An 18,833-nucleotide genomic window follows, 5' to 3' on the forward strand; every position below is an offset into this window, starting at 1 on the left:
AAGAAGGAGGGATAATTAACTAAAGTTACCTCATTGTCTTACTATATTAGATAGAGCAAATGTTAATTCCCTACAGTGGAAATTGAGGTCCGGAGAAGCTCAATGGCATACCAGTGTCACAACAGTTACTCCTTTTCCAAACGGGGACTAGAATCCAGATCTTCTGAATCCTAATCCATTGTTCTCTCCTACACCACACTAGGTTTTAGTGGGCTGAAGCTACAAACTTGAGATTCTAGAATCTTTTTCAGCGTAAAGGAAATCTGGAAGACGTTCAGGTATTTGGTGTGCTCTTCCTTCAGCTCTAGATAACCATCCGCATCATATCAAGGGTATGATTATAGTAAACCTCAGCTGGTCCTAATTCTTCTTGTGATCATATTATATATGATTTTGATACCTGGTTAGGTATCAAAATCATCTGAAGAATTTTAAAAAATACAGGTTCCCAGGTCCTGTTGCTAGAGATATTTGGTAGGTTTGAGATGGGGCCTCATATTTTCATAAGCTCCCCAGGATTCCAGTCCTTGTTAAACCTTTTGAGTTACAACTAGGCTTAGGAACCACTGTCATAAACTACCTAAAAAGGTGCAATGACTCTTGGAAGCTGTGAAGAGTAGCAGCATAGTTAGGGGTGGCATGTGGACAGAAGAACATGTGCCACCTGCAGTAGGTCTCTGTGACCCTAAAATAAAATTATATTGGCTTTCACTTCAATTTGGTAACCCTAGTCCCCATCCCACCCTCCAACAACATTTGTGTTCTTTGTACAGAATGCAGGGGCCTCTGAGGGCCACACTCACATACACACATTGAAAAGATGGAATTTTTGAAAAACAAGATGCTTCTAAAAGTTTCCCATCCCTTACAGTGTTTGAACAGAAACCGTCCGTAGAGATACAGAGGGAAGATGGACCAGGTGACTACTAAACTTGTTTGAACTTCTAAGATTTTGATTCTCTTTTCTCCAAGAGAAAAAACGTCAATGCGGGGATCCCTCTTCCTTTAGCTAAAGAGTTGAACTGGGCTTCTCAACATATTGAAGTTGGAAGAAGGATGTCTAACATGGAAAGTTCCAAACTGGAAGTGATGGGCACACAGACCTACTGATGGAAACAATGTAGTGTTCTTCACTGGCTTCTGTCAACTGAAATTCCTACCCTCAAGTTACTCGACTGCAAATGCTTCACTCTGGCTAGCAGCCTTTCCTCCCAAGATTCTGGAAAGCACACCGAACTAGAACCAAGAACTGCTGCTGTGTCCCCAGCGCGGTTGCTGCTTTTACCAGTATCCCTCACCCTTCCTATTAGAAGGCTCTGCCGACCCCTGTAATCCCACCACTCCAAACACAGTCCCAGAGTTCTGGGCACTATTGCCAGGTCCTCTACTTCTAGCGCAGTTTATTCTCACATCTATTGCCTTGTTTTCCTGGTTTTCTCTCCATAGTGGAAGCCAGAGATACACATTTAAAGAACAAGAAGATTTTCATCTTTATTCTTATCCTCACATGTCCACAGACCTCTTCTTTTATGTGGAGAAACTGAGCCTTTGGGCCACAACTGCTTTCTCTGTTGAGGGTTTTGTAAGAGGTTCCTGGAAGAGGGCAGTTACAGCAACTTGTAAGACTCTACAACACCTCTACTACGGTCTCCTGCCCGGTGTCACCTCTGCAGGAAAGGCAGCTTTGTGCCCAGCTCTGTGAGCACAGAGGTCAGAGCCTTCCAAAGTCTTGAGAAAGCTGATTCCAGGGATCCCAAACTCAGGACACCAACTTGAAGCAAGACCTGGTTACCAGGACTCGGAAGAAGGCTGTGGATTCTGGGGGCTGAGAGCTTCACATCCTACCATGCTGGCAGGGGCCAAAGTCCACAACTGGCCTATAGGTCTAGTCACTGCTGTTCACCACAGCTCTTATTTCAAAGTCTTTTCCTTTGGTTTCTTCTGTTTCTTCCGTTCCTCGTATTCAAGTATTTTCTGTTGGAAATAGCCTGTGGGTTCAGATACATGGGTTAGAGACATCTAATCTGGCCAGGCAGACTTAAGATGAGCTCAGGAGTGAGGGTCAGGAATATCCTCTCTGCTGCCCACGCTCCCTGACTACACCCACATTCCTGCCAGGATGCCCAAGCCCTCACAGGCCTTTGGAGATACAGGTATTTGATTCGGCCCCAGAGGGGACCTAAAACAAATAATAATTAGTAGGAATTAGCTCCAGACTAAAACAAAGAGCATACGGCCTCCTGCTGGCTGATGAACAGAGCAACTTCTGCAAAGTATCAGCCCAGGAGGCATTTTCTTAGGCTTCAGGTTCTTTCCTTCCAGCCCCACTTGGTAAGATTACAGCTATTTTTGTGGGCCTCTAGAGAGAAATGCTCTTTCCTCCCCTCCTCTTGATCGTAGGGCCACACCTGACTTGGAGGCAGTGACCCTCCGGGCTTGGATTGATAGGGGCCTGTCACCATATACCTGCAGGAGGGTTCTTGCTCTTCTCAGCTTCCTGGATGAAAAGGGAAAAGAGCTGTGTCTTCACAAACTTCTTCACAAATCGGCGGTTGGCCTTGGAGGTCAGAGCCTTATAGAAGGCCCGTTCTTGGAAGTGGCCTTGCCCATTTGCTTCCCGCTTGATGTAGGAAGCGTAGTGGCCCACAGTCTTGACAAAGAACTGCACAAAAGGGCCTGAAACATGCTCATTGATTTGTTCAGAAGCTGCAGGGAACAGAGACCATCTCAGGATAGTGGAAGGATGAAACTACCCACTCTTACCATCCGTGGCTTTCATTGCAAGCTGAAAGCTCTTGGAGAAGGGGTGAGGTAGGGTTCATAACTACTGATTGACTGATTAAAATGGGAGACTAGATATGGGTTCACCATTGCTTAGGAAGAATAAAATCTCATACTCGCCCTAGAATCAAGGCCTCTGGGACTAGCCCAGGACTGCTGAGTGAATTTGTTTTAGTTCTGGAAGGGAATTACTGGGAATCATGCCCCCAAGCTCTTAGGAGAAAGCCAAAATAAGAGGAGCCTAGGACTTACTCTGTGACCCCTTGATCCCCTGACCAAGAGATTCTAAGATGTCCTCCTGAAGCTTGGGTGGTAGGATGTCTTTTTCATCACCAACCTAGGAGACGACAGAGGCAGCTCAGAGGTTAAGCAGTCAGGGGGGAGGTGTGGAGTGAAGTGTTGGCAGAGAGTGTGAGGTGGGGATGAATTCTACACCCAACTCTTCCCCCCAGAAGAGAAGCAACAGAAGCTTTGACTCTAAACACTAGTAAGTTTCTCTATCCCTCTGGTACTTGGTTTATATCCTTGCCCTAAAGGCACTAACAGGGACTGCCTTGTGAAGTCATCTGTCTTTGTCATGGGCTCCCTGAGAGAGGAGAGATCTTGTTAGCATGGATTCTCACTCAACAAAAGTACTTAAAGTTTGTTAAAGTAAGTGGAACATCAATGAGACTAGAGCAATTGAATTGGTGGTGGGTCTGCAGGGGATCTGAACCCAGACACTTACTGACATTAAGAAGGTTCCTTCACAAAGATTCACCAACAGGACCTGAAAAAAACACAAAACAGCTTGATCTCTTCCCCTTTCTCCATTTCTGCCTGTGGTTATAACTTTCAGCCCAAGTAGCAATAAAATCAGCACCTTCACTTCTCATTTCCTGTCTGATACTCTCTTCTCTCACCACCCCCTCTTTCCTGGGAAAACGGTGTGAGGGTGTAGGAAGCAGGCAACAGGAGAGAGCTAAGGAAAATGGGACAGACAATATGGGTAAACCATAGCCGGTCACTCCCTTAATAAAACATTGATCATGGTAATGGCTTCTACACATGCAACATTTAGTACATGGCACACATGGTGCTTTGCACGTTTTATCTCATTTAATCTGCCCAATGCTCCTGTAGAGGCAGGTACTGTGCCTGTTTTGCAGATGAGGGAAGAGACCCAAAGAAGCTAAGCTGCCTGAGGTGATACTGCTAACAAGTAGGACAGTTTCCAAGCCGAGGTTGTGCTGTCCTTGGGACTACGTCTTTCTCCCGACAACTCTCCTTCAACTCCCTTCCCTCTGGTCAGCTTTGGGACAGGGATGGACATCTTTTGATTTTTTTAATGCTCACAACTTTATGTACAATTGCCCGGAGTTCCATTTTTAAAACTCCCACAGAGCTTTGGGCCTTCCAGCAGGAAACAGCGAGAGGAGGAAATGAGCCCAGGGTCAACAGGAAGAGGGAAGGAAAGGCAGTAACCTGTGTCTATAGGCTGCAGGTAGGACAAGCACAGGGCTGGAACTTGGGAGACCTGAGCTCTAGTATCAGCTCCATCATTGCCTGAGAGGCCTTCAGTCCAGACTAGAGATGACAAATAGGCATCCTGCTGGTTGGATTCCAACCTACAGATCTGTTTCTTTTTGCCTCAGAGAATTTTTAAATAATTGAATTTAGTTTCCAATATTTAAATCGGAAAATCTCACATAAAATTTGGATTTGGGGCTTCTCCTGAAAAGTCAGGAGCTCTAACACTGATCCACATACAGATGGAACTGAGTTATAGCTGCCCCCTTTAGTCAAGGCCTGTGCTCAGCAGTTTGTCATAATCCCCCAAAGCCTGTGTTGGCCATTTAAATGCCTGCTGGCTCCCTCTTTTCAGTTTGTGACCCTTGGTCTCGACAGGTGGGTGAGTGATCCCTGCATGCTCCCTTCTCCCAAATAAAAAGAAAGAGAGGAACTAGGAAGTGTGCCAAGAGACAGAGCAACCACTGTAATTATCCATCATCAAGGGAGAAAAGTTGAACTAGTTCAGGCCTGAAACCACTTGTATACATAGGCTCAGATGCCTTCACTCAGGGCAGGCTGTTTACTTCGGGGGCTGGGAGGTAAGAGTGTGTGAAGAAATTTTTTGTGAAGTTGTTCCCAGAAGTCTTTCCAGTACTTGGAAAGACTGTCTGTCAAGCGTTCCCTTCCAGAGAGTGGACGTGGGGAGTCAGGGAATCCCCCTCCCCTTCCGTGGCCCCTAGCCCTCTCCCTTCCTCACCCCCTGCCCATTTCACGGGGCAGCTGCAGAGGAATAAAATAGGCCAAGGCTCTTAGAGAGCGGGAGCTGGAGTCTGAGTAGCCTTCGGGTGTCTTCCCGCCAGGCCAGTGGAGGAAGAGCCACAGCTTCTGAGGAGATAGAGCTGTAGCATCAGGAAGTTTCATAACTTCTGGGTATGGGGCATTTTAAGTCATTGCTAAACATGGGGCTGATACTCTGTCCCAGTTAGTCACAAGGCAAATACCGGCTCAAAGGGCATGTGTACTCAGCAGGCCTGAGGAGGGTTGAGCGGGCCAGCAAAGCAAGGAAGGGAAACAGAGCCTGCTTCTTTACCTCCCAGCAGCACTCAGTGGAAGAAAGGCTTTGGTTCTATCTGTGCTAGATTCCATCCTTGCCTGTGTGGCTTCAGATAACTGAGTTATCTGGACCTCAGATGCTTCTTATGTAAATGGAGGAAGTCCTCCCACTAGGGTGGGTTGCAAGCCTTCAATAGCTAACTGCTAGGCCCTGCCTCTCCCCTTGGTAGGCCCTTTGTCTACACAGAGGGAGTCAGTGGTTAGCCCGTGCAGACAAACCTAAGTAGCTCTTCTGGCTTGAAATTATAATCACGTGCTATCTCTTGAAAGTTCCTATTGACAACTCAAGCAAAGCACATGTTTTGAGTTCTTCTTCCAACACTGGAGATAGATTTATGTTATTAATGCGTATTCTCACCACTCATCTTTCTGGTGTATCTGGAGGCACTGCCAAGAAATAAGAAGCTGACAGAGATCAAAGGGAATTTGGACCTATATCCTCATTAGCCAACTGAGCTCTGAGCTAATCAGAAAGATGACCCTTGCTACAAAAAAGAAAAAAAAATCTGCATTTTCAAGGCTCATTGTTTGCAGGAAGGCTGTGTCAGTTCACTTCTAAGCACCGCACCGTGAACAGCCCCCAGCGGGGTGTGTGTTGTATAGACCAGCTGTGCTCATCCATTCAGAAGAAAAATGGGACACCTGGGGCCTGCTCATTAGGACTAGCTGGACTAGGACAGTTGGGTGAGCCCTGAATAAGCCACGTGCCGCCCCTTAAGCCCAGGGAAATCGTTCAGGAGGAGGGAGCAGACACTTATTGAGTATCAGCTATGTCAGGCACCAGGCTAGGTGCTTTATGCAGAATTTTTCCCCCTAAGATCCCTAGGAACTGAACACTGTCATTCCGATATTACAGATGAGGGAGCTCAGGCTTAAAGAGGTTAAACGACTTGCGGCAAAATCACCCAGCTGTTAGTAGCAGAGCTGGGATCGGGATTCAGGTCTGCCTGGCTCCAAATCATGCCCTCTTCTTGCGGCATCATACCTCTTCCATGGGGCTCTCCATAACCTCCTGCCGAAAGCGCATTTGGACTCCAACCATGAAGGGAGTGGGGCAGCAGACAGTGGCCAGAAGGCTCTCGGGGACAACAGGGATGTAGGTGTGGGCCCAGCTGAAGGGGTAGAGCAGCGCCGCAGCAGCATGGATGCACTGAGACAGTGTGCTGGGGACAGGGCACAGAGAGTGAGAGTCAGAGGGGCCTCCCTGCGCCTCCACCCCCAGGGACCCACCCCTACAGCCCACCACTGACAGCAGCTGCTCACGCTGCCTGTAAAAGCAAGTCTGGGAGCCATGCCAGTCACAGAGCTTGTGACTACTTGTAGCTGGGAGGAAAGGTACAGAAACCAGGAGGCTGAGGCTCCCCTCATCAAGGATGGGGCCTCTGTTTGATCCTTCTTTTCCCAGTTAAGTCTTCTCAACTCACTTCCGGGGGTTGGGGGGGCCAGGGGAGTGACTCTAAAGAGGGGAGGGAAGAAGAAATGGCTTCATTGTTCGAGTCCCTTCTCTGTGCTTACCACTGTGCTAAGGATGTGGATACCAGGAAGCATAAGGCTGGCTCTGCTTTTAAGGAACTCAGTGTAGTTAAGGAGACAAACGTGTAAACATTGGGGTGCAGCAGAGAGGTCAAGCCTGTTTCCTCCTTATGTCTCATCCTGAGTCTTTAACTCTCACAGCTCCCTCTGGCCACTAGTGGTTATTTCAAGTTACCGGGTTGGTGCCTGAGTTTGCTTGGGAAATTCCTGGATTCCAGGAACTTCTGACCAGCAATTCCTACCTGGAAAGTCCCACAGAAGTGGCTCCTCCACCCTTCCCAACGAAGCATTCCCTGTGTAATTACTGCCTAAGTCACAACTCGGGCCCAGCTCCTCCCAATCCCTCCCCCGTTTGCCCCTCCAACACACACACACAAACCCCCTTTCTGTCTTCTCTATTCTCCACTGGCTTTCATGGCTCTTCATTTCTCCAAATTACCCCAAAGCCAAAGCCAATCAAAACACAGATGCAGAAACCTTGTTTCAGCTCTTGGTATGGAGCTAGCTAGCACTTCCTGAGTTAGAAAAATGGAGTCTCTGAGAGTCTCGCCAAGGCTTAGGCTGACTGGAAGTCCCCTTCCTGCCTGAGTTGCAGAGATCTGAAACACTCAGTGTAGGAAGGAAGTGGGGAGTGGTAGAGTCTTCCTGAAGAAAGTTAACGCCTGAGAGATGAGTCTTGCCGGCCTTTGCCCATGTCCAGGCCAGAGTCCCCTTCACTTCCTAAACACTGATCTTAGGGGGAAAAGGCCAGAATCCCAGCTCCAGCTGTGGCAGAAACTTCTCAGTCCCCTACAGGGCAGAGAGTGGAAGAGCTACTTCCAAAGCAAAAGATTACACCACTTTCCACAAGGATTGGCCTACTACTGGTGCCTTTTTGGTTATCACTGATTTTTACAGAATTTTCAACCCACAGACCCCCATTGCCTGCCCAAGCTTCCTTTCCTCTAAAACCCATGACATTCACCTGGCCCTCTGGCCTAACATTTGGGTCCCTAATATCCTTTTCTTCTTCTTCCCTAAAAGATAAAACCAGGGTTGTCAGCCCAACATAAGCAGCTTTCTCCATCCCAAGACATAAATAGGTCAACCTTCTACTGTCTTACGATTTTTCTCCCTTCTCTATTCTGTCACACATCTCCCCGTGTCTTTCTCAGACTTGAAGCCCCTAAGAGGTAGAGACCAAGACATGATATTATTCTGCTTCAACTATACACAGGGATATAGTCAACTATGAACTTATTATTAAGAAAAACAACTAGCACTTACCAGTGTGTGCCTGGCAGAGTGCTAGTTACCTAATGTGCATTACTTCATTTAATCCTTACCACACCCTATGAAGTAGCTACAGATCTCCATTTTACAGATAAGGAGATCACGACTTCAAGAAGTTAAGAACCTAACCTAAGGAACACCCATGTAGCTAAAGGTAGAGGAAAAGAACTTGAACTTTGTTCTGTTGATTTCAATACCTGTGCTTTCTTTTCAAATGGGGATAATTCTACATTCCCTTAAGGTCTAGGACCATGTCTTATTTGTCTGTATCTTCCTGATGTTTGGCATCTGGTAAACAGTTGACACACAATAAGTGTTTGTTGAATGAGTGAATAAACGGACAGATGACATGTGTTTGCCACTAAGGATAGTGTGCTGGACCTCCCTACCACTATATGACTTCCTGCCCTGTCCTCCCTCAGCTTCTCAAGCACAGAATCATGTCTGCATCCACCCTAACGGGTCTCCTCCAGGGCTGTCACGGGAATACTTCATGTACTTCTCAGAGTTAAATCACAAACCTCCTTCAGGCTTAGGCAGTGATCAAGTTTGGAGGCAGAAACAGGGAATTATCACAGCTACTTTCTAGGCTTAGTGCAGATCAAGGCAGGGTGGCAGGAGGGTGGGGAGTACACAGGTCCTACAGCCTGATTTCCTTCGAGAACCCCCCGGTCTATTCCTTGGAGCCCAGGGATGCCAGTCAGTTCAGGTGACCCCGCTCAGTGGCTGGACCAACCTGAGACCTTCTGCCAGGAAGATGATTCTTCTCTCCAGCACTGCAGAGGCAAAGATCTGAAGAATCTGCTCAAAACTGAGACAGCGCAACAGAGAACTAAAATCCACGTGCTCTAGGTGGGAGTCAAGGGGCCGCGTCAGCGAAATGAACTGTGGGGAAACCAGAGAGAGGGGGAGTCACCACACTGAAAAAATCACACAAACCCCTGAAAGCTGGGTCTCTACCAGCCTCCACCCTATCTTCCCCAAAGGAGTACATCTGACCGTGCCTCCCCACCGCTAAAAACCCACCCATGGTTTCCCTACGCTCTGAGAATGACACTGATGTAATCCCCTACGTGGCCCACAAGGCCCGCCTCTCTCACCACCTGCCTCACCTCGCTTCCCCACATCAACTCCTTTCCGTTCCTTGAGCATGTCACGCTCTTTCTTGCCGGAGGTTCTTCCCTCCCCTGGGTTGCCTTTCACTCTTTTTCAAAAAAACTGACTTATTAGTTTTTCATTGAAGTGTAGTTGGTTTACAATATTCTCTCTCTTCATTCTTATCCTCCTTTATGTCTCAGAGGCCTTCATTGGCCATCTAATGCAAGGTGTCAACCTGTGATTCTCATCATTTTCCCATGTAGCATCCTGTTTTCTTTTCATCACAATCATACAATTTTTAATTATTTATTTGTGTGTTTACTTATTTAAGTCTTTAGACTTTTAGCTCCATGAAGTCAGGGACCACGTTCATTTTATTTACCGCTTCGTAGCCAGAAAATAGTCTAACTCGGTGCATAGCTAGCCTGCCACACTTATTTTTTGGATAAGTGAACAAGCCTAGCCCCTCCCCTTATTCTGATCTGGGGAAGCAGAGGACACACAGGTTATCCAGAGTACCAGGGGTCAGGACTGGAATTCTTAAAACAACGTTCTACTTGCTGCTTTGTATGCTTAGCGTCTTAAAACAATAGCATCCCCACTGTGGCATGGGTGGGGACTCAGGGGTGGGGATGTGTGAAAAGAAAAAGACAGGTGGAGGCCATAAGGTAGAGATATAGGACAGACACTGGAAGATAAGTGAGGTAATGGGGAAAAGTGGCAGTTTGGCGGCCGGGGGCAAAGGCCATTCTAGGACCAGGAGCCTCAGCTTACATGATTTATTTATTATAAATAAAAGTCTTGGTGGCTTAAACAGTAAGTAGGTCCTTGTGAGCATCAGGTTGGGAGGATCAGAACATTGGGGTTTGACTTTCAGCTCTGCCGCCAATAATTCGAGCCAAGCCCCAGTGCCTGCCTGGCTCAGTTTCTGGTGAATGGGAGCACTGTGACGAGAGGTGCCCCAGGAACACGCCGCCTGCAGTCAGGGAGAGTCTTGTCCATTTTGCTCACCCACCTCAGTGCCTGAGTCGGGGATGAAGCTCTTGAGGGTGACGGTCTTCCCAGGAGCAGGGAAGGCTGCCTCTCGGAGGCCCTGCATGAATGGGTAGATGACTGCCATGGAGATCTGATGCCTCTTTTCCACTTCATCCAGGATCTGTATGGAAGAGGACCACGGGAAACATGACTCAAAGGGACGCTCCCAGGCTGGTAGCTGAGATCTCGTGTGTGAGGCTGGTCCTGCCAATCCTTAACTGGTTCTTTCCTCCCTGGCAGAAACCAGTCTGCTGTTTATCTCCTGCGCAAGACCCGCTTTTGCTCCTAGCCTTCTTCTTTTCATCTTCTCTCTACCGATCCGTATTCCTTCCTTCTCCTAACCTCAGCACGAGCTACCTTCCCCAGGAAGTCATTCTAGAGTAAACTCGTCATCCCTGATGGTACCATGTTCATTTGTGCTAGATGGAGTGGGAGACTAGAAGCTGGGCCTCTTGGGTGCCACTCTGCCCTCCAACTTCCACCAGAGGCTCCCCAGGTCGAGGGATGGCCTTCATCCACAGAACCCTGCACAGATGAACCATCCACCCAAGCCAAGGCTGATGGAGTATATTACCTTCATCCTTCAAGGGGCCTGCCTGGGGCAGCGCACACTGATGCCCTTTTCTGGCCACTAAGACATGCCGCATCCATTCGGAAGGACTCCTCTCTGATCCCAACTCAGGTGTACTAGCACTCAAATTAGCTCCAGCAGAAGTCCTGGAGACCTCAACTTCCCCCTCTACCCTGGAAGGAGTCAGAGGGAGTCCCCCAAGCCCCACTGTATAATTGTCTTTATATCTGTTTAGTATTCTGTCTTCTTCATGTATCGTGTCATCTGAGCCTCACACCAACCCATGAGATAGGAAGGTGAGGGATCATTACATGCATTTGACGGATGAGGAACTGGAACTCCCCACTCCTAACCTGGAGCTGTACCCATGTCCCTCTCCAGCTGCATTCTTACCTGACTAGACGGGGAGCAGTGGGCTTTCTGCAGGGGAGACAGTCCTCTAGCTTCAGTTCCTACTTTTCCCTAAAGCCCAATCACCTGTCTGCCTGAATCTCCCCAGGGTGCCTCGCCTGACCCCGGCTGTGGGGGAAGAGCACAGGGGGCTCAGGCAGGGCAGGCAGCCAGGTGGACCTGGAGGCTCAACAGGCCCAACAGGCCCCGAGGAATCCCGTTCCACCCCTACCTTGGAGAACAAGCCGAAGCAGCCGATGCAGCTGATGATGCAGTACACCCTGGGGAGGCGAGGACCACGGCCGGCGGGCTAGGGAGGGACGGACAGCCTCCTTCAGTGCTGCAGCCTCCCCAGGGCCTCTATGCAACTGGGGCTGATGGGGCACAGGGCTGGTGGCTGGGGCTGGGGGATCCATGGTGAATGGTGGGCTGGAGGGAGAAAGACCTGGCTGTGCAGAGGTCCCACTCATGGGAGAGGCAGCAGGGAGGCCAGAACGGTCACCGAAATCCAAAGAAAGTGGCCTTGAGGGGGCTGGTTGGCTCAAGGGCGAACACTGCCTGCATCAGCACCAACACTATCAGGGGTGAGCAAAGAGGGAGCAAGTGTGTTGTAGAGACGAGGGAACAGCTAGGCAGGAGAGCGCTATGAAAGTGACTTGAGAGCCCAAGGACTGAGCTGCGTTGTCCAAATCCCAGGCCAGGCTGTGGGAGGCAGGGGCCAAGTCAATGAGGCCTGGATAGAGAGGGCGGGGAGCGGGTTAGAATGAAGCTTTCCCCTGAGCTGGGGAGAGTAGAGACCAAAGCATGGCAGCAAAGGTGCTCTGGGTGGGTGAGGAGGGGTGTGTGTCCCCATTCTTGCGAGGTGGCACAGGGCACTAACATGGCAGCAGGTACCGGGCTGTGCTCTCTCTACAACCACCTCTGCCAGGGAGCCTTGGCTTTTGCAACTGAGGCCTGAGCAAACCCAGCTGTGGAGCAGAACAGGTTGCAGAGAGGAGGGGCCAGTTCTGAGCTGCACAAACCAAGAGGCGCCTGCAGTATCCAATCTTCCTGCTGCCATCCACGTTGGTCAGAACGAACGAGAAGGTCTCCCTGAGGAAGAGCAGACAAGACTGGTTTACATTTGCTCACTAGGTTCTTTTTATTCCTTAAGATTTATTTATGATTTATTTATTTATTTTTGGCTGCATCAGGTCTTCGAAGAGGCGTGCAGCCTCTTCGTTGTGGTGAGAGGGCTTCTCTCTAGTTGTGGCGGGTGGGCTTTCTCTCTCTAGCTGTGGCACGCAAGCTCCAGGGTGAGTGGTCTCTGTAGTTGTGGTGCGAAGGTTCCAGAGCACGTGGGCTCTAGTTGAGGCATGCGAGCTCAGTAGTTGTGTCTTGGGCTTAGCTGCCCTGCGACATGTGGGATCTTAGTTCCCTGACCAGGGATCGACCCCGTGTCCCCTTCATTGTGAGGCGGATTCTTTACCACTGGACCACCAGGGAAGTCCCTGCTCACTACATTCTAAAGCAGGAAGGCAGTCAGCATCAGAGCAGGGCTGAGGGGGCTGGAGAGGGTAAAGGGGAGCTGCTGATTAATCCTGAGAGTAACCGTAACATCAGTAATTTATTTAAAATGCTTATTGGTGACAAGCTCTAAATGTAACATCACATTTAGTTCTCAAAACAACCCTTTGAAGTAGGTTCAATCACTATGCCCACTTTACAAATAAAGGAACTGAGACTCTGGGGGAGTGTTTCTCATCCATGGTCATTCAACTCATAAGTGCTAAAGCCAAAACTTGAGCTCAGGCAGTCAAATTCCAGGACTCATGGCGTAAAAGGCTCTGGCATATAAGGGACTCCTTAGAGGCCAAAGGACTTCTTCTAAGTCCATCTTCTGCCAGAGGCCGTCAAAACAGAGTGACTAGCTCCTAGGACAAGTGAAAGAGCCTCGCCCTTCTGTTAGATGTTTAGAAATGAATCAACTCCAGCCCCTCCCCATCAGGAAGGAAGCAGTTGATGGGGGTGGGGGGGTTGGCTGGTGGTGGTGGTGGTGGTGGTGCAAGAACCCCGTGGTTCGTCCTTCTCCTGCAATCCCAGATTCCCCCGTCCCAGGGCTGAGCGATTACCTGGGATACTCAGTGAGTGGGGCCCACTCATTCCCATCTGGGAAGCAAAACAAGGGGATGGCTCCGAGCAGCCGTTCCTCCTCCTCCTGTTGTCCCCGAAGCAAGTTCTCTCGCTACAAGGAATGGGAAAAGAGACAGGTAGATGTGGAGGTAGGAGCAGGTGGAGAGGGCTTGGGGGCTGGCAGGCTACTCTGTGCCCATCACTGCATAGAGACTTCGTTCTGGGTCTGGCTGGAAGAACCCCAACGCTGAAACAGTCCCTCCCGGGCCAAGTCTACATGAACCTGAGTTGGACTTCAGTATCCTAAGGATCTACATAGTCAGGAAGGGGGCCAGGACCATGCTGAGTGCAGAAAGGCCCAGAGACCTCCTGGCTTCCTGGCAGGACCACATCAGAGAGATACCGCATCTGAGAAGAGAAGCGGCCAGCTCAGTAGCCTCACTGTCAGGGTTAATGAGAAAGATGCCCTAACCCCACCCCTTCACCCACTGCGGGACCAGACAAGAAGGAGTCTGATGCTTGAGCTGTGGCCACCAGCTACGTGCCTGCCCCACCCTTTCCCTCCCACCCACCCCAGGGAGGGGATTCCTGCAAGGACCTCTGGCAGAAGGTAAGCTTCTCTACAGAGAAGGGTGGCTGAGCATAGAATTTGGAAGAATTAGGAGGTCCCCCAAACAGCAGAAGAACTAGCCTAGTTTCCCAGCTAGGGAGCCTAGGTCAGTTCATTACAGACCTAGATTCTGCGGGTGATAAGAGAAAACAGGGCTGGACCTGAAGGAAACAGGAGCAGTGAGCTCAGGGCAGCTCTAGACGAGCCCCCGCAGGGTGGGGGGCTGGGGGTGGGGAGACGGCACCCCACCCCCGCCCATCGCCTCTCAAACACCCAAACCCTCTGCCCCCCATTGCCCCTTCCTTCAATCCTTACCTTGGGGAACTGGTAGGTGATTGTGGGCTCATAATCATCCCCCGAAGGCTTTTTTTTGAGAGAAACGACGAGGAGGTATTCAAAGAAGTGCTGCCCTCCAGCAAAGTTGGGTAGACAGTGCTCCTGGGCCCTTTCTGGTTCCTTTACAACTTCCCCCAGATTATCCTGGGGAGGTCCTGAAACCAAGACACCAGGGCCCACTGGTATCTCATTGATCCAGGCCCCGAGTGGAGGATGTGAGGCTCCAGTATCTTTGGCATTTTTAGGCCGTCATACCGACACCGAGGTCCCTGGAGCCTGCCCAGCACCTCAGGTCCAGGCACGGGATCAGAGCCAACTGGGCAGTTTCCGTGCTTGCCTGGGAGATTTGGAACCACCGGGGGTGGGGGGGCAAGAGGAGGAAAGAAGTCACTGATTCGGAAGCCAAGGAAATATACTGGGGAGGTCACCTGGGAGGCCCGAGGCCCCTGGGTAGCAGAAACTCTGCCTAAGTGAAACAGTACACCCCGAGTTGACTTGGACTCAAGAAATCGGAACAGGCCAAGGGCCACGTGACTGTGACCACAGGGCATGACCGGCTCTAAAAACCAACAGGGGAAACCTCCTGGCCCGGTCACATGGGGAACCAGGGAGAGGATGAGATATAAAAGAAGAAGAAAAAGAAGTATTTCAAGAAAGAAACAGCCCCATCGAAGAGGGTCACCCTGGAAAAAAGAAGTAGCTAATCCAGTCCAGACCTGCTCCGTGTCGAGGCAGCCAGTTGCAGAAGCGCCTGAGTATCCCGCCTACCACTTGTCTTTCCATCTTCTTGGGCCTGTAAGGCATGGAGTGCTTGCCTTTCCTCTAACAGACTGGCTACAGAAAGCCTGAGAAAGCGGCTGCCGTTTCAGTCTCCAGCCACAACTCTATGAAGCCAAGCCACGTGCTGTCTTCCAAATAGGGGAGAGCAGTTTCCATCCTATGCACCCAATAGTTGAGCAAGAAGCCTGTGTGACAGGACCCAGAAAGGCAGCAGAATGCCTGCACTGACAGAGGCAGCATCCTGGCACTGCAGCTCAGACCTCAGCTCCTCCCAAGAGCCCCAGGGTGTGGTGAGAGAAAAGGTCATAGGCAAACACCTCCAGAGCCCAGCTGCTTCTGGGCTAAGGGCTTTTAATTCTGGGCTGAAGGTTGTGCAATGGGTTTATTTACAACCCCTTGACAGTGGAGAATGCCTTGTCAGTCCCAGGACAGGGATCTTATATCTCCATAACTGATTCCCAACCTTTCACTTCCTAACTCAGTTAATGGCAGCAGATAACCTCTGCATGGCCCCCTGCTGCACTCTGGGACTTCCAGGACTTCAAGGCTGCAAGCAAGAGCACAGGACCAAAAACTCGTCACAGCAAGGTTGCCCCTGCCTCCCCTGATTAAAATCAATAGACTTGACTTCATTCATTATTTAAGTGGAGAAATTGTTCTAGCAAGAGGAATTCCTGGATATCAAAATGAACCTAATCCTCTCCTGGTGGTGAAATAAAGAGCAAAGTCCATCTCTGGGTTGGAGAGTTCCTGATATCTCAGCACAATCTACAATGGTGCATCTTTCATCCCCTGCAATATGTCCTAAGGCAAACTTGTCTCACTGGGACCTGTTCCAGGGCTCCAGCAAAGAATCCCTCCTCCCAGATAGGAAGCACTGACTTAGGACAGTCTCCCTGGCCTACAGTAGGGGACTGGTTGCATCAGTAGCCTGAGGGGCACTCAGTGGAGTGGAAAGCATCTAGGTGATCTCCACCCCACCCCCACTCCTGCTCAGTCTTTTTTCCTGGTTTGTCCAGGTCAACAGTTCTGCACAAGCTAAGAGCAGAGCAGCTGGGCCCTGGGGCTCCAGTGGTGCTGTGTCTGGAGGCTGGGGAAGAGAGACAGAATAGCAGTAAATCACCTGGGATTCTCACATAAACCCTTGAGTGTGTAAATGCACGTGGTAAGATATAAAGACTTTTGCCAGGAGGCTGCCCCTAAGAGGAGCTAGAAGGCAAAAGGGTTTGGTGCCAGTGTCTGCCACTCCTGCAAAGAATTAATAGACCTTTGGAAGAATGTGTGGTGCTGAAATAGGGGGCACAGCTGCTTGCCCTTAATAGTTCCAGACCTGGCTTCTGTGGACTAGTAAAAGCCAGTACTCAGTGGCCCAGCCATGACTCCTGGGGAGATCAAGGATCACAGTAAATGAGAACGTTTCAATCACTGTAGGGACTTCCCTGGTGGTGCAGTGGTTAAGAATCCGTTTGCCAATGCAGAGGACATGGGTTCGAGCCCTGGTCTGGGAAGATCCCACATGCCACGGAGCAACTAAGCCCATGCACCACAACTACTGAAGCCCGTGTGCCTACAGCCCATGCTCCGCAACAAGAGAAGCCACCGCAATGAGAAGCCTGTGCTCCGCCATGAAGAGTAGCCCCCGCTCACTTGCCTGCAACTAGAGAAAGCCTGCATGCAGCAACAAAGACCCAGTGCAGCCAAAAAAAAAAAAAAAAGGGAATGTTACATTCACTGCAATGGTGAGAACAGTGACCTGGAACACTCGGATCTGTCACCACACCTTATCTGCAACCTGCACAGACTGGCTGCACAATCCTTGCCACCAATCTGAGAAACAAGCACCATCTCCGGATACAGATGGGGAAACCGAGGCACAGAGCAATTCAGGGACTATTTGGGGAATACAAAAGAATCTGTCGGGGGTGGGAATGATGAGCGTTTCACGCTGATGCTCCTGCCTTCTGGGTGCAGTACACACCAAACATCCCACAAATGTGGATGCCTCCTGTTTGCAAAAGACCTTGAGAAGCAAAATCTTTTCCCTGGGCATTCCCGAACCTCAGGAAAGGATTTCTTTCCCTAAATCCTTTGGGTTGCATTTTCAGCCCATTTCTTCCTGCTTTATCAGAAGAGCCAAGAGAACAGCAAAACTTACAATCGCAAACAAAAGGAGTTACTGGACTTTGGGACTGAGGACCAAGAAATCCAGAAAAAAGTCTTCCCCCTTTCAAAGGAGGTTATCAACAGAAGAGAAAACCTCCATCAAACACACGTTTAATATGGGTCTTCTCGGTTAATCCCCAGTGCCCTAGGAAGGAATTATTATCCTGAATTTTCAGTTTAGGAGGGAGACGCCCTTTCTAGGGAAGTCAGGAGTCTGGTTGCACGTGTTCCTCCACCAGGAAGTGCCTCCCACAGCCCTCTGACAAAAGTCCCAGAACTAGCTGGAATATAGGTGAAGGTGAAGGGACTTTCTGGAACCTTGATCCGGAAAGCTGGCCCTTCCTCTTCTAGCTCAGCTGCTCTTGACCCAGGACCACCACCACTGCCAACCCTCCCATCAGGATGATTTATACCCATGCATGTGTGTATACACACACACACACACACACACACACACACACACACACACACACACACATCCTCCTACCACACAGTTGCCTTGGGACCAAAAGGACAAAAGAGGGAGGGGGAAATTCCGGGAAAGGTGGAGGATAGTATGGAAGATGAGGAAGGCACACTCTCCTGCCCGGTAGGTGCCAGACCTCAGGACAGGTAATACTGGCTGCACATCTTACAGTCCCTCACTGTCATCAGGCACAGTCATCAGCCCTGTTTTGGGAACAACTGGAATGTTTCCTCTGGGCTGCGGGGAGCAGATCCCTTCCATTCACACAGGCTTCTGAGGGTCGAGGGAGACCGTGAAAGACCAAGCCAGTGCTCTCCAGAGAAAAGATGCCACAGCCCCACCCTGCATCTCCTCCTGCCACGGCACGCTCCCAGGCATCTGTCCCAACCCATGGTCTCTGACCTCTCCACCTCAGTACAGGTGGAATGACCAGATAGATACTGGAAACCTGTGTTCAGGGAGAACAGCAAGGGCTAGGGGTGGGGGACAGGGGTAATGGCAGAAGGAGCACTGATTCCCCCCTCCCAGGTCTCCCCAGCTCTGGGACTTGGAGTAAGAGGGGGGTCTCATTCAATCTTTTGACCACCAATGTTAGAAGGGGTGGACTGTCTTGGTATGACCCCTGCTTACTTTCCAATCGGTTCCCTTCTTCTCAGAAGGTGGGACCTCTGGACAAAGTATCTAAGAGTTGTGGCTGCTTAGCCATCGGGCTGGTCAGTGGTAAGCAGCAATAAATATATGTTGAATGAATGAAAAAAAGAATGAATGAATTCCTAATTCCCTTCCTTCCAAAGCCCAGCGCCCCTGCTGAGAAGAAAGGAAGCGAATATTGACTTCTAATTTAATCCGTACAACCCTGTATGGCAGGAATCATTCTTCCTTCTGTAATGGGGGACCAAGGGATAAGGGAGGCTTGCCTTGCCGGGTTCGCACACTCTAAGGAAGCAGCTGAGCAGGCTCTATCCCAGCTCTGCTGGAGGCCACACTCTCCAGGGCTCCTCGCCGCCCCTGGGGGAGGGAGGGGGGTGACGTCGCAGGGGAAGGGCAGTGATGTGGCCGGCGGCTGTGTGCGGGGCAAAGTC

General features: G+C 50.1%; 1 protein-coding gene across 2 annotated transcripts in view; it reads right to left on the reverse strand.

Annotated features, from left to right (window-relative positions):
• Positions 1-1,465: 1,465 nt before the first annotated feature.
• The window catches only part of DENND2D (DENN domain containing 2D), an 18,431-nt gene continuing 1,063 nt past the window's right edge, over positions 1,466-18,833 (reverse strand). Inside the window, exons 1-12 of one of the 2 annotated variants that reach the window (XM_024739938.1) lie at positions 15,059-16,646; positions 14,322-14,497; positions 13,396-13,508; positions 12,307-12,376; positions 11,517-11,594; positions 10,304-10,444; positions 8,927-9,075; positions 6,371-6,548; positions 3,509-3,550; positions 3,034-3,118; positions 2,467-2,706; positions 1,466-1,988 (exon numbers count right to left, since the gene is read on the reverse strand). In XM_024739938.1, the coding sequence (XP_024595706.1) occupies positions 1,912-1,988; positions 2,467-2,706; positions 3,034-3,118; positions 3,509-3,550; positions 6,371-6,548; positions 8,927-9,075; positions 10,304-10,444; positions 11,517-11,594; positions 12,307-12,376; positions 13,396-13,508; positions 14,322-14,497; positions 15,059-15,146 (1,437 nt within the window). In that variant the 5' untranslated portion in view covers positions 15,147-16,646 and the 3' untranslated portion in view covers positions 1,466-1,911. Of the gene's footprint in view, positions 1,989-2,466; positions 2,707-3,033; positions 3,119-3,508; positions 3,551-6,370; positions 6,549-8,926; positions 9,076-10,303; positions 10,445-11,516; positions 11,595-12,306; positions 12,377-13,395; positions 13,509-14,321; positions 14,498-15,058; positions 16,647-18,833 lie in introns of those variants that run through there. The other variant, XM_024739939.1, reaches the window with a different exon arrangement.

This window comes from Neophocaena asiaeorientalis, unplaced genomic scaffold (assembly GCF_003031525.2).
Source record: "Neophocaena asiaeorientalis asiaeorientalis breed wild unplaced genomic scaffold, Neophocaena_asiaeorientalis_V1.1 scaffold733, whole genome shotgun sequence".
Classification (NCBI taxonomy): domain Eukaryota; kingdom Metazoa; phylum Chordata; class Mammalia; order Artiodactyla; family Phocoenidae; genus Neophocaena; species Neophocaena asiaeorientalis.